Here is a 16,241-nt window from a genome sequence, read left to right as displayed (position 1 = left end):
AGCTAGTTTTCTTAATAAATTTATTTTTAGTCCTCGATGTATTATCATATTTCTTTTCTTTCTTGATTTGTAAGTGCACTCCTAACTCCTAAGAAATTTTTTTTGGAGATGGCAGGATATTCAAGTTGGAGGTGTTAACCGCGATGAGAAAAAGATTCAAATGGCCAAACAATTTCCAAACTCCAGACATTTTCTAACATATAGACATTCCCTAAGGGTATCATCTGCACTTCTGATATACTACTTAGTAGAATTGGCACCATTTTTCTCTTTGGCTTGGTACATGCATATGTTGATCTTTTCCCCAAAACTTTATTGCTTTATTTTATTTTATTCAATTTATGACTTTGCTTGTCCTAGCCTCTACTTTTGGATAATAAGGTGGATGTTTGATGTTAGGTTGGCCACCCTTTATGAAAAGGAAATTAAACCATGAAATGATTTCTATAGAGAGGAGGATGCTGAAATAGATGTGTGGTACTAAAATAAAAGAAAAGGGTGAGGAACAGGAACATCAGCGAAGGTGTTTGTGGTTCATGAAACAAAGAAAAAGTGGAGAATTGAGATGGGTTTGGCATGTGCAACAAAAATCAAGCTCTGGTTAGGAAAGGTACTTGCATTTGTGTCAAATAGCTTGGAGTAGGGGATGATCTGAGGTAAAGTGAATGGAAGTGAGAAAGAATTTGGAAAAGCTTGCACTGAAATACACAGTAGACCTTGGTATGGGGTGGTACAGGGCCTGTACCAACCTGAACTTGTGTTTCATGTAGGTTTGCATCTGGTACAATACGGTATGCCCCGTACTGGATGGTACAGGGTGGTACGTCAAACCATAATGCTTAAAATAAATTAACAGGTAATGTAGGTAGCATGTTGTCACCTACATGCATAAAATAAATTTATATGTTGAATTATATTTTGAATAATAGTATTCTTTTGAGATACTTGTTCATCAGCAAATTGCAGATTTAGCTCAAGAAGACATGACATGGTGTATGACATGTCATAAAGGTTAATACCTCTGATCCATAACCTAGATTAAGAAACAACAAAAGCCTGCTTCTATTGCCACTATAGTGGGTTGGACTGATTGTTGGACAAATTCAACCCTTGATCAATTTCTAAAGTCTGCAATTAAATAATTTGGTAAGTTTCTGAGGTGTCTAATGGGTATTTGATTTACCATTGCATGTGAAAAAAGATTTTTTGCTGGATGTGAGTTCATGCAACACTGTTCCAAAGTAGTCCTATGTTTACTAGAAAGGAACTTGGCTCATGGTAGAGTTGCATTTGGCAAAATTATGCTCAAATTCAGGGCATAGATTAAATTTCTTGAAGGGTCAAGTTGAAACCTGCCAAATTCCTATGGGACTTTGACTTTGTTACCCTGGGCCTCACTTGTAGTCTGTTTCATCAGGGCTAATTTGGTTGTTTCAACCTAGTGAGTGTGTGAAGATTGCAGATTATTCGTTTGAATGTAAATGGTGATTAGTTACATGATTAGTGTGTCAGTGAAATTCTTGTCCATCGCATCACAAATATCCTACCATTTTTCCCTGCTAATTATATAGCACTTGCATTGCACGTGCAATTCCCAACTTTTGTATAGTTGCACGTGCAATTCACAACTTCTGTATAGTTACAGTTTATAAGCTCAATCCATGGTTGAAGTTTAAAGCATTTGCTGTCTGCAGTCTGTACAGAACAGTTTATTGTTTTATTTTTTAATTTTAGCAGCTTATTATTGGAATAGTTGATACAATCCAAGTTCCATTTGTGGTGAATACTTAATTCTATTTTTGTGCCAACTGGTTGAATTCTTTTTAGTAAAAGTTAGGGGTGAAAGTGGACCGGATAATATAGGATATGGATAAAAATTTGAGTATATGTTGCCCAAGGTGACAAGCCAAGAGGGGGGGGGGGGTGAATTGGTTTTTCTAACTTTTTGATTCCTTAATCGAGTTAATTGATGAGTAAGTAATTGTAGTAAAGTAAGACAAAACACAATGCAAACACACAAGAAATATAGTGGTTCGGTGCTCTCCTAAGCACCTACGTCCACTCCCCAAGCGACCCCTTGGGAATTCACTATAATCCCGCGGATTACAGTTGGATTGTTTTTCGGGCTCACAATCCAAAAATCTTTACACTTTGGTTTTTCGGGATCATCAAAAACCTATGTTGGTTTTACGGGCTCACCAACGAACCTTCACAATTGGTTTTACGGGTTCACCAACAACCTACGTTGGTTTTACAGGCTTACCAACAACCTACGTTGATTTTACGAGCTTACCAACAACCTACAATGTTGGTTTTACGGGCTTACCAACAAACCTTACAACAAGAATAAAGAACAAGAAACTAAAGCTCCTAAATGAGCAAATAAAATAATTATGAGCTACAAAGAAGAGTTTAGAATATAGTTATCCCTTTAATAAGGCTCTTCTCTTCTTTGTCACGATTGCTTCACTCTTCAAGGGTTGGTGGAGCTCTTAATGTCTCTTGGAATCTGCTCAACCACTTTCTTTTGGCTCTTTGAATGAAGCAATTGAATGAAGCTGCCTTGCTAGGGTTCTCTCTTGAATGCACTTGATGTATTTTCCAAAGCTTGCTTCTTCTGATGAATACTCCCTCTTAAATACTTCTCCAATCTCCAAATAGTCCTTTCTGATCGTTGGATTGAAGAAAACTAGCCGTTTATAGCCGTTGGGAGTCCAAAAAGCACTTCTGTACAACTAGCCGTTATGCTTCTGCCAGTGCTTGGGTCGACCCAAACTTTTCTTGGGTCGACCCAAACCACTGTTCATCAGACTTGGATCAGCTCAAGCTTTTTTTGGGTCGGCCCTCTCAGAAAATACAGAACCTTGTATTTCAGCCTTCCTTCACTTGGGTCGACTCAACTCTTTTTGGGTCGACTCAAGGTGGGGTCGACTCAAGTTCCATTGGGGTCGACCCTCTCAGAGATTCCAGAGACTTGTTTTCTTGAAGCTTGAAGATGGGGTCGACTCAACTTTCACTTGGGTCGACCCAAGTGCTGTTCATCCATGCCATAAGTGCTAGAATGTGCCAGAATGTTTCTAAAACGTGCTAGGGTCGACTCCATCTCTTCTAGGGTCGACTCCTACTCTGTGCCAAGTGTTCCAAAGGCGTGCCACTTCGTTCCAAGGCGTGCCAAATGTATCGGGGTCGACTCCAAACTAATTGGGGTCGACTCTAACCATGTTTTTCTGTACTTTGAAGGTTAGTTATGCACATTGAAACAACAATATGATATTCCAAGCAAATTACGATGCATGGCACAATAGAGTTTCATACCCTTAACAGTGGAAATTACCGAATTGCCCTTTTAGGTATTTTTAACGTGAAACTTTGCCAAAATGGATTCTTGAGCTTTCTACCATTCTCTATTACAAATTTTATCTCGTTTATCAATTCTTGAGAGTGGTTTTGACCATATAGTCCTAATGTATCATGAGTGTATCAAGGGTGTGTTATTTATCAATGATGTATCGAGTTAATTTGCATTTCTAATTTGATATGGCCTCAATGGTTGTGTTAATCATCAAAATAACATTATCATCCTCAATCTCCCCCTTTTTTATGATTACAAAATATTGAGTGTAAGCAAATTGGCATTCATATGAAAAGTTAGATTTAGCATTCATAAAGTACTTTTGGTTCAAGAGTTTCAAAGTAGTCTTATTTAGAGTTTGTATAAATGAACCAAAAACTCTCCCTATCCTATCCAAATGGATGCCAAATGAGTTTTAGCTTTGCTCCCCCTTACTCTTGTATTTCATTACAACAAAATTTTCAAAAGTTTGTGTCAAAGCTAGAGTTTCAAGTCATGTATCGAGGCAAGAAAAATCTCTATGATTATGTGCCAGAATTTAGATTTTCTTTTTGTCACATGTATCGAGGCAAGAAAAATCTCTATGATTATGTGCCAGAATTTAGATTTTCTTTTTGTCACATGTCTCCCCCTTAAGTATATAATATATACCTTTTATATTTTCTCCCCTATACTGTTTTTCTTGTAGAATTTGCTTCTAGTTTCTCCCTTATATTTTCTCCCTCTTTTTGTTATCATCAAAAAGAATGAATAATAATGAAATGGATAGCATTGTAATGACAATCGCAAAGATCATAATTCAAGAGAAACATTGTCTATGCCAAAAGCACTATGTTTTAGAGAAGAAATACAAACTACCACAAGAGCAAATATAAGTCAAAATAAATACAAAGTCTGGGAGATACTTTAAGAACATACTTCATGATAATGCTTTAGAGTTAATCAGCTTTAACATAATCAACATATTTCAATCTAAGCTGATTTATATTCAATTCAAAATATAAAGCATTATGAGCATATACTCAGATATTTCTTTTTCTTTTTGACAATATCAAAAAGATTGCAAAATAATGAAACATTAAGCACAAGACAATATTTCATTCAATGTATGTCAAATTATTGTAAGCATATGAATCACGTAACTCAAAGGCAATAATGTCAGGGCAAGATAATGAGTATAGATCAGAGCCAATTAAGGTAGTTTCAAAATTATGATGAGATTACATCAAATTTGATGATTTTAACATTCTTTTAAAGTTCTTTTACCTTTCTTTTAAAAAGAGTAAATCTGAAACAATTTCAGGGGTAACAGATATCATCAAAATCAAGGATGAAAAGTTTGGCTTTAAGAATGAGACATTTAGGATGTGAGCCAGAAGTGATATCTAAATGTAGATTCCAAAGATAGTTTTCAAATCAAGTGTAGATAGAATCTTTTTCAAGTTATTTCAAGGAGTATCAAGAATAATATTCAAAGAAAGCACGAATGAAAATCCAACACCCTTTTTTTTTAATATATTAAGTATATAGCAACATGAGAGCAATCTAATTAATTTTCAGAGTATAGTATAAGAGCAGATAAAGATCAAAACTTATATACTCGAAAAACATAAGATTATGTTGAATCCTTAATTCTTAATGACTTCAAAGTTCTTTCATGATATAAAAGTATTGGGGTATAGATACTAAAATATGAATTTATGCAATGTAGGATGCATAAAATTCAGGGCTTTAGAAGTTCTTTTAAAGCTTTCTTAAAGACTTTCTTTTACTCCTTTAAAGATCATAGCATCAAAATCAATTAAAATGGATTGGCTCAGGATTGAAACATTAAAGTGCAAGCCAATAAGAGCTTATTCATAGATTCCAAAGTAAATTTTCAATACTAAGACAAATGGAATTCTTTTCAAGTGATTTACCAATTAAGTACAGATGAAAATTCAACTTTCAAAAGATATTCAATAAATCACAAAGTCTAATACCAAAATATGCTTAAATTTGATATCAGTTTTAGATCAGTTAGACATTAAAAACATACTAAAAGTTCTTTGCCAAATTTACATAGAGTAACCTTTAATGATTTAGCTTTAAGAAAATTCATTTCTCTTTCATTTATGTAAGGCTCTTGATATTAATTCATGCTTTGTAAGTAAAGCGGTTAAATTTAGAAATTGACAAGAATGAATATGAATCAAACATAAAACATTCAAAGTATGCATCAAATGTAAGTGACTTTTGAAAAAGATGCAGAATGCAAGAAGATTGAATATTTAAGGCTTTCCCTCAAAAGATACATTCTTCTTTAAATATTCTTTTCTTTTATTGAATTTCAGATTTTAAAATGAACTGAAATTTTGTGATATAAAGTGATCTAGAGTTTTTCAAAATTTATAGCAATCACTCTTTTAAGTTTTTCAAGAACAAGTTATACTTCCTCTTAACTTTTGAGAATATGCACTGAAATATTGATCTGAAAATAATTCTTTTGAAGCTCAAATTTCTTTCAAAAGCAATTACATTTTCTTTTCTTTATGAATCATTTGAGTGAGCTAAAATATTACTAGCCTTAAGATCATTCACTCTCCTCTAAAAATAGCTTTTTCTCTTAAGGATAGAAGCACTTAATTATGTAGGAGAAAAGCATATAGAAAATCATTCAAGTGTATATTTATAAAATTCAATTTCTTAGTCATGTTTTCTTAGCAATGTATACATGTAGCACAATAAGTCTTTTTAATATCAAAACAAAATCATATGCTTAGAACTATTTGTTCGCAATCAAGATTATTGAAAAACACATCATTTAGACCAATTTCAGTATACTTATAAGATAGAAAAAGATATGTTTCATATGCGTATCGGAGCAAACAACCAAGGCATCAAAATTAATTCTATTTTTCTTAAACCGTAGTTTTCATCTAGGAATTATATTGAGTTATTCTCCAATTTTTTTTTAATTTCTTCCTTTAACCACTCAATGAACATTTTGATTATCTTCATTTGTTTTTCGGTTTTACTTTTCTATGCTCTATATTCTATTTGCTCCCTATCCGGTGGAGTTGGAAGGGGCACGAGGTACTACCACTAGCCTCCCTCTTGTTCCGTCCCTAATATACCCTGCACCGAATAGTTGGGTCAAATAGTGCCGGGTACTACCACTAGCCTCTCCATTGGCACCATCCCTATGATGAGCAATGTAGAAAGGTTAAACTTTTCTCTTTAAAAATGTTCACTCCAAACTCTTCCTATTATAGTTGATTATGGATTTTATCCCATCCAAAGGAATGCTCACATAATTCTTACAAATGTGCTGAATATATTATGCTTGTTTTGCTTTTACCTAAGAATGGAGTACTAACTTAGTTTTATTATCTTAACAGATTTTTATGAATCTTTTGATATCAATTAGATGTGATTCATTAGAATTAGTTTGATATCTTTGCATATAAGCACAAAATGAGCATATAATTTGGCCTACAAGCTGCATGATATAGTAATACAGCTTCAAACAATAAAATTACCTTGCTCATTATTTTTAAACTCTACAATATGGGGTCATAGATATACCTTTCTTCATGCCAAACTTCTGTAAGAATATTCTTGTGAACTTACTTTGGCCAATGAAGATCCCCTTTCTTATTTGTCTTAGTTTGGAGTTCGAGAGGAAAGATTAGTTCATCCATTTTACTCATTTCGAACTCACCCTGCATGAGCTTAGAAAAAAAAAACTTTACATAAAGCTTCATTAGTAGCACCATAAATAATGTCATCAATATATATTTGAGCAATTATGATATCAGAATTTTTCTTTTTGATACATAGTTTTATCACTATTACTTTCTATCAAAAAGTTACTTAATCATTCATATCATGCTCTTGGTGCTTGTTCTAAATCAAATAGTATTTTATCATGTTTGTAATGAATATTTTTCAAATATAGATGGTTATTTTTACATAAAAATTTTAATAATATAACCACACAGAAGTTCATTCTACACATTCATTTGACAAAATACAAGTCTCATAAAACAATCAAATGAAAGTGGTTATCTTTGGCTTCTAATCATGCAAAGATTTTATCAAGATCTATTTCATCTTTTCTGATTAATTCTTTTAGTAATCACAAATTCTTCTTAAGTGTGTTTCTGAAAAACTCAGTTTTGTTCCAAATATAAAAAGTTTTCAGATTCTTCAATAAGATTTCAAATTTTATCCCTTTCAAAATGATTTAGTTTAACTTAACCAATTATCATCTTGTTCATTCTTCTTAATGTCTTTTAAATAGAAGCAAAATGACAAACTATATTCTCAATAAAAGATCTAGTTTTAATAAGAATAATATGAATTGACATTTCTACAAGTGGTATCTTTTCATTGAATATTCTATATGCATTGCTTAGAGAGTAATATCCAAAGAAACACTTGTTTTATCAGATTTGGCATATATTTCATTCTTGAGAACATAACATGTATAACTGAAAAAACATGAAGGTATGCACCATTTGATTTTCTGTTTTTCATGAGTTCACATGGGGTTTTCTTCAAAAATAGATTTAATAGAAACCTTATAATATGACAAGCTGTGATGATAACATTAATCAACTGCTATCACAAAGCATTGTTCTTACACAACAAAGGTTCTATTTTTATATTTTTATAACCCCTATATGTAATAGTATTCTTGGTGCAAAAATAATTGTATTCAATACCGTTTTCTGTGCAAACCTTATTAACAAATTGGTTTTCAAAACTGTGCCATGATACTTTCACAGTTTGCAAACCTTTTTCATTTGAAACCTTTTGTAAGTTTGTGCCAAAGCAGAAAATATTTCAATTTAAGTGCCAAGAATAAAACCAACGTTAGCTTTGAAAAATCATCCATAATTACAAAGTCAAGAAGCTTATCTCCTAGGCTCACTATCCTAGAGATCCAAATAAGTTCTTATGGAGAATTTTCAAAGACTAAGAGGTGGAAACAATGTTTTCAGATTTCGAAATGATTCTAGTTTGTTTTTCTAGATGACATGCATAGCAAACTTTGATCTTGTAGAAATTAATTTAAGTAAGCCAATGACAAGGTCTTTTGAGATTAAGTACATACTAGTATGAGTTGATTTTATATGCCAAAAGTGGTTTTTTTAATCTTGGTATTCATAGTGCATATATTTAAAGGCATACCAAGTATATATTCTCATGTCTATGATCAATAAAAGATAATACCATTGATAAAAACTCTCAATCAAGCATATAGAGAATTCATAGAGTTATTCTTAATAAATTGATTAATCATTTAGCAACTTATCCAGCAGTAAGTAAAGCATACTATAAAATGAAGTGATTTGATTATATTTTTAAAAATATTACCTATATCACAAAATTGATTAATACCTGCAATTTATGTTTTAATTAGATACTAAGGCAAAGAGAATGATGAGATGCAAGGATTACTAATTTCATTATTCTTTTCACTTCAATTACTTTTCTTAAGTATATTTTAAGTTTCATTCTTTAATATATGTCTAGAGCACCCAATGTCTAAATTAACATCTTTTGTTGGAGCCTTGAGTGCTAGACACACCTACAGAAAATATTCAGATTTTCAACTTAGGAACTCAAGCTCTTTTGGGTCCTTGTAGGTTAGCTATTATTGTTCCTTTTGGAACCCATATTTTCTTAATAGCTATTTTGTCCATAGGCTTGCAGATTTTATGATTATAAGGAATGTATTTCTGCATACTCTTATTAAATTTAACAAACATCGATTTAATATAAGTAGATGATGGATTTTTAATTTTTTGTTTTTGTTCATTAGGTTCATCAGATAAATTAGAATCCGTTTTATGATAGATAGTGGAGGATTTAACACATATGTCATTAAGGGATTTTTGTGTGTACCAAGATTGATATCCTAATCCAGCCTTTTCAAATTCAGCTCTTTGATTATTTATCATTAAGTTCAGTTTTTCAGAGCTGATAGTAAATTTTTCAACTATAGGCTTAAATTTGTTAACTTCTTTAGTTAGCCTTTCATTGTCTTCTGAAAGTAATTTATTATTTTTCTGAGTTATATCATAGCTTTCAGCAAGAGATAGATTTTTCTGATTTAGCTTTTTATTCTTTAAACTAAGCTTCTTATATTCTAAGTATAGATCAGAAAAAGCATCATGAAGTTCATCAAATGTAAAATTAGATTGAGTTTCAGCATGTACTTGAAATCACTTTGTGTTCCAATACATACCTTATCTTCATGTGCCATAAAGCAAGGATTTTTAATTTCTGTTTGCTGCTCTTCTTCTTCAGAGCTAGTTTCAGATTCACTAAAAATGTTAGTGCATTCATATTTACCTTCAAGCATATTCTAGATTTTCTTAGCAGTTATGCAAAAAGATATGCTATTAAGTTCACTATCATCTAATGCACAATATAGAATATTCATGGCTTTTGCATTTTGCTGAGCCATTTTTTTATCATGATTAGTGTTTGTGTGTAGCCCGTTGACTATGATACTCCATAAATCATAGTCATGTGCTTGAATGAAAATGCGCATGCGTGCTTTCCAATGTGTGTAGTTTATGCCATTAAATAGTGGAGGTCGATCAATTAACTGTCCCTCTTCTAGAAAACTGTCTATTTGAATTGTCATGATCTTTGGCTCTTTGACGATTAGGTCAAAATCAAAAAGACAAGGAATTATAGAGCACCTGCTCTGATACCACTTGTTGCCCAAGGTGACAAGCCAAGAGGGGGGGGTGAATTGGTTTTTCTAACTTTTTGATTCCTTAATCGAGTTAATTGATGAGTAAGTAATTGTAGTAAAGTAAGACAAAACACAATGCAAACACACAAGAAATATAGTGGTTCGGTGCTCTCCTAAGCACCTACGTCCACTCCCCAAGCGACCCCTTGGAAATTCACTATAATTCCGCGGATTACAGTTGGATTGTTTTCCGGGCTCACAATCCAAAAACATTTACACTTTGGTTTTCCGGATCACCAAAAATCTATGTTGGTTTTACGGGCTCACCAACGAACCTTCACAATTGGTTTTACGGGTTCACGAACAACCTACGTTGGTTTTACGGGCTTACCAACAACCTACGTTGGTTTTACGGGCTTACCAACAACCTACAATGTTGGTTTTACGGGCTTACCAACAAACCTTACAACAAGAATAAAGAACAAGGAACTAAAGCTCCTAAATGAGCAAATAAAACAATTATGAGCTACAAAGAAGAGTTTAGAATATAGTTATCCCTTTAATAAGGCTCTTCTCTTCTTTGTCACGATTGCTTCACTCTTCAAGGGTTGGTGGAGCTCTTAATGTCTCTTGGAATCTGCTCAACCACTTCCTTTTGGCTCTTTGAATGAAGCAATTGAATGAAGCTTGCCTTGCTAGGGTTCTCTCTTGAATGCACTTGATGTATTTTCCAAAGCTTGCTTCCTCTGATGAATACTCTCTCTTAAATACTTCTCCAACCTCCAAATAGTCCTTCCTGACCGTTGGATTGAAGAAACTAGCCGTTTATAGCCGTTGGGAGTCCAAAAAGCACTTCTGCACAACTAGCCGTTATGCTTCTGCCCGTGCTTGGGTCGATCCAAACTTTTCTTGGGTCGACCCAAACCACTGTTCATCAGACTTGGGTCAGCTCAAGCTTTTCTTGGATCGGCCCTCTCAGAAAATACGGAACCTTGTATTTCAGCCTTCCTTCACTTGGGTCGACTCAACTCTTTTTGGGTCGACTCAAGGTGGGGTCGACTCAAGGTGGGGTCGACTCAAGTTCCATTGGGGTCGACCCTCTCAGAGATTCCAGAGACTTGTTTTCTTGAAGCTTGAAGATGGGGTCGACTCAACTTTCACTTGGGTCGACCCAAGTGCTGTTCATCCATGCCATAAGTGCTAGAATGTGCCAGAATGTTTCTAAAACGTGCTAGGGTCGACTCCATCTCTTCTAGGGTCGACTCCTACTCTGTGCCAAGTGTTCCAAAGACGTGCCACTTCGTTCCAAGGCGTGCCAAATGTATCGGAGTCGACTCCAAACTAATTGGGGTCGACTCTAACCATGTTTTTCTGCACTTTGAAGGTTAGTTATGCACATTGAAACAACAATATGATATTCCAAGCAAATTACGATGCATGGCACAATAGAGTTTCATACCCTTAACAGTGGAAATTACCGAATTGCCCTTTTAGGTATTTTTAACGTGAAACTTTGCCAAAATGGATTCTTGAGTTTTCTACCATTCTCTATTACAAATTTTATCTCGTTTATCAATTCTTGAGAGTGGTTTTGACCATATAGTCCTAATGTATCATGAGTGTATCAAGGGTGTGCCATTTATCAATGATGTATCGAGTTAATTTGCATTTCTAATTTGATATGGCCTCAATGGTTGTGTTAATCATCAAAATAACATTATCATCCTCAGTATACAACTAATATCTATATCTATATCCATATTCGTCAAAGAAACATGGATATGATATGGATAGACAACTACTTGATTCGTATTCGAATATCCGATTCTATTTTTAACCCTATTTAATTTTATATAGTACTTATGAACTTGTAAGGAAAATATATAACTGCATTAACATGCTATTAACTTGATTTTCCATCCACTTAGTAATATCTTTCATCTTTGGTCATAAAATTTAATTATCTAACTTATATCCATATTTGTATCCATACTTTCAGTATTCGATTTGTACCGTATCCATTTAAAACAAATATGGATATGAATTTTTGCATTTGACTAATATTTGTATCTGTATCTGTATTCATCAAATAAAACGAATATAAATATGGATATACTGGTATCTTATCCGGTTTCAGCCCTAGTAAAGGTGGAACACAATGAGCTAAAACCAGTGTAATGGTTCAAATAACATTTACTTTGTTAACATGCATCACAGCCAAATAACATGACTGCCACCATATATGCATTATCACTACTACAGTGCTGTCGCGTAGCAGTTATAACACGTGTTATTTGATCTTATCAGTATTGTGGAGTCAAGTAAAACTTTTATATTTCTCTCTCTCTATATGAGACCACAGTATTGTGGCTAAAGTTAAAATAGTGTGACTTATTTTAGAATTTGTATTTTGTAATTTTGTATGATGCCATTATTTCGTAGAGCTATTGTTCATCATTATGACATCTTATTTGCCCAAGTTAGCCTTCAAAAGTTTTATGACCAATATAGTGACAGTTATAACATCCATCATTAGTAGTTAATGTCAGAAACAATTGAACAAATAGTGGTTGGATAACATTATTTGGGTATGACCACAAGAGCTGTTATAACAGAATGACAGCCTTATAAACTTTGATTTATATTATCTATTATACTATATGTAGCATAACAAGGGCTTTCTAATGATGTTATTTTAATTAATGATTTTAAGAGGGTAACAGAGTGTTGATTCTTTACCTGAAGTAAATATATAAAACAAGAAATATCATCATGGAACAGATATAACAGGCTTTTGGATAACATTGTTATGTTATAGTAGTATTATACAATTGGAATATAAACTGCCATTTAATATCTTTATCGTTCATGTAATTTAAATCTCTTTGTGAGCTTGAAATAATAATTTTTTATTTAGTGAATAGTGATTCAAGTATTATATTCCCATTGCTCATTATTTCCTGTTGCAATGGGGAAAAACACATTATTAGTGCCGATGTTTTGTTTCCAAAGAAGCTATTGTAAACAACAGCCAAAAGATAATAGTTTTGAATGGGCCTATTATTTGAGTACAATGTCGTTGTTTAAATGCTTCCCTGATGTGCTGCATCTACAATAAATCAAAGACTGTCAGCTGTACAGTTGCCACAGTTTGGGCAACAGTAGGAGTCTGGGAGGGCTTGCTTGCTGATTTTATTTGATGAATGCTGAAGAAAGACAATCTCAAGTTAGGTGCGCATGGTCAGCACAGGGATTCAATGCTGGGCCTGTGCTACTAGCCCCATGCATCTGGCCAATGAGAAGGAGGCTAATGCCATTGAATTGATTTATATGCTGCAAATTGGTAGATATAATTAAAAGAAATGATGTATGGACATGCTTGTACGGACAAATGCTAATGGTATGGGCTCTAATGTGATGAAAAAAATCAATTTGTAATTACTTATGGCTGTGACATATTCTGGTTCTGTCATTATTTTGTTTACAATCACATTTTACAAGTCATCATCTATTTTCCTCTTTTCAGATTATACATCCATTACTAGGGCAAGATTTATTTCTAGAAATGATATACTGGAGGAACTGGAGGAATTGAATAAAGATAAAGAAATAGGGAATCAACTGAAATGGTACTGGCATGTAACTGAAGACCTGAAGGGCGTTCGAGTAAGGAGGGGTTGTTGAAGGATGTAGGAGGGATAGACCTAAAGGGAATACGGACAGAAGTTGTGAGAAATAAAATGGAAAATCTTGAAATAGCATAAAAATAACTATAAATAGGCCTGAATGCTTGATGAATGAGGATCTGTAAAGCCAACCCCATATAGTTCAAACAAGGCTTGATAGTTATTGTCATTGCTCTAGACTGATTGTTTGAATTTTATGAACCATGCTATCTCTATAATTTGCAGTATGTAGTTTTCAGCAGGGAATTGCCCTTCTTACATGCATTTTACTTATCTTTTCTGTTAATATGAATTTCCTTCTGATCACTGTTAACATTTCCCATATATGCAGAGTTATGCCTCAATTCTTTATCTCAGACTTCCTCATTTCTTCAGAATGATTCTGCGTGGCAAAGAAATTGAACACCACAATCTTGTAAATGATATGATGCTAAAACAAGAGGTCACATACAAGCCACATCCAGGTGCTGATGGGGTTCCGAAGGATCCAAATGTAATTCTGATTGACTCTTTTTCTAATTCTTTTCTTAAATTGAGGAGTGCTTTTATAATTGCCATTGATTTATTTTTTGATTTTTATTGTTTTCTTTGTGTAGATGGTTGCAGTTGTTACAATTGGCTTTGTTAAGGATGCTAAAAATCACATTGATGTTCAGGGATTTAATGTCTATCACAAGAATCGATTGATAAAGGTGAGCCTTGTCCCCCTTTAAAAAAAATACTCGAGTTCCACGTTTTTTTCTTATTTTCCCATTGGCTTGAGAATTTAATACCAAGTTATGAGTTTTCCTCTCTCAAACATGGACAAAGAATTCAATGTACTCATCCCCGTTGGTGCAAAATATAGGTTGAGTTGTGCTTACTTTTGTGCCTCTGCTCATAAATCACCATAAAACCTGTCCTCTAAATTTATGTGAAAATTTTCTAGCCAGGGAGACCAGGATCTTTTACACTCTCTACATTGTGAGATAAATGTGACGTGGTGTTGGTACCATGTAGAGAACTAATATGTAGGAATTCTACATAATATTTACAATTCACATTCTCATGTAATTTATTGCTTTCTAATATGAAGAATGATTGCATTAATAGGTTGAATGATCTAGTTCTGTAAGCAATGTGATCCAATCATGTGAAGTGATCTTTATTTAAAAGTATAATTTTATTATTTAGACAATATATGCAGATAATGTAACTCACCCTCTCCCCCAATTTATGCATTTCGTTCTCAGAGTTCGCTTATCCAAGTCTTTTTTTTTTGTTTTGCATTGACAGTCGAATTCCAAGTTCTAATTTTTGAGGCCATCTTCTTGTATCTATTTTATCTTTAATAACTTTAGAAGAAAACTAGAGTGCAATGTCTGATATGGAGGCATCATCTTGCTATCGCATTATCTTACTTGATCCTTGAATTGCTGTTAGCTAAAAAATGTTTTGATGTGAGTTACATCATGCATGAGCAGTGAATTTGATGCTTAAAGTGCAGTTAGGAAGTGGAAGGAAGAAAAGGAAGAGGAATAATCATTTGAGCAAAAGAAAGAATATAAATATAAATTGATAAAAAAATGACTTATCTGTAACATGCGATGAAGATTTGTGGTGTTTTGAGCAATAAATCAGAAATGAACAGTGGCATGAGTGAATGAAGTGAATAATTGACCAAACCTGTAGGAAATTTTCGGCATTGTTAACTCTTGTCCTTAGATCCAATTCCTATTAGTGCTACAGAATCTTTTTGTTTGCGACAACATTACAGGAGTTTATAAGTACAAATATATATAATATGTTTCTTTCCTTACCTTGTACTGTTGGTACTAGGATTGTTGATATCAATTGCATCTCAGTAGTATGAAATGAGATGTTTTTTCAGTTAAACAGGCTGCTAGTAAATACGTGGATACCTTGTTGCTTCTTGAAGAGTTAATAGGAAATGTAAAAATCTCCCATTCCCAACCTTTTACCAATTTTACAAGCAGTAAGTTAACACTGTTCTTGGAAGTTATGCCAGAGAAAGTGGATCTTTTAAGCAGACCAATGTTCTACCATACATATTGACATTTCTGAGCCTGGTTTTGGCTCAGCATTCAATATCAACTTGTAATAAACCTATCATCTGGATCCATGTGGTGAACTCATCTTGGTGTAAGGCTTCGCCTGCTTTATTGAGCACAAGGTAAATATGTCTTCAAAATATTCCCAGATGTGATGATCATGTTTGATTAACCTTGGTAGTTGTGGGTTGGCTTTTCTTATAAACAAAAAACACAACAGCTTGTTAGATCTGATATGCATAGATCCTTATTAAATATTCTCATTATCTTGCCCATCATCTTTTCATGAAACATTGACTAACACATAGTATCAACCTTAGAAAACCCTCTGCCTTTCGGGATGATGGAGGATTGTCCATTAAAAAGAACTCTAGGTGCACTTGTGTTAGACGTGATATATAAATTAAAATTTTTTATTTTATTTGGAAATTAGAGAACTTTATTTTTATTTGGAA

General features: G+C 33.4%; 1 protein-coding gene across 2 annotated transcripts in view; it reads left to right on the top strand.

Annotated features, from left to right (window-relative positions):
• Positions 1-16,241, top strand: part of LOC103696821 (protein MICRORCHIDIA 7-like) — a 53,724-nt gene that overhangs the window by 21,344 nt on the left and 16,139 nt on the right. For both annotated transcript variants that reach the window (XM_039117593.1, XM_039117594.1), the window contains exons 10-12: positions 116-217; positions 14,067-14,228; positions 14,332-14,427. In XM_039117593.1, the coding sequence (XP_038973521.1) occupies positions 116-217; positions 14,067-14,228; positions 14,332-14,427 (360 nt within the window). The remainder of the gene's footprint in view (positions 1-115; positions 218-14,066; positions 14,229-14,331; positions 14,428-16,241) is intronic.

This window comes from Phoenix dactylifera, unplaced genomic scaffold (genome assembly GCF_009389715.1).
Source record: "Phoenix dactylifera cultivar Barhee BC4 unplaced genomic scaffold, palm_55x_up_171113_PBpolish2nd_filt_p 000245F, whole genome shotgun sequence".
Classification (NCBI taxonomy): domain Eukaryota; kingdom Viridiplantae; phylum Streptophyta; class Magnoliopsida; order Arecales; family Arecaceae; genus Phoenix; species Phoenix dactylifera.
This window is presented reverse-complemented; position numbering and strand designations above follow the sequence as displayed.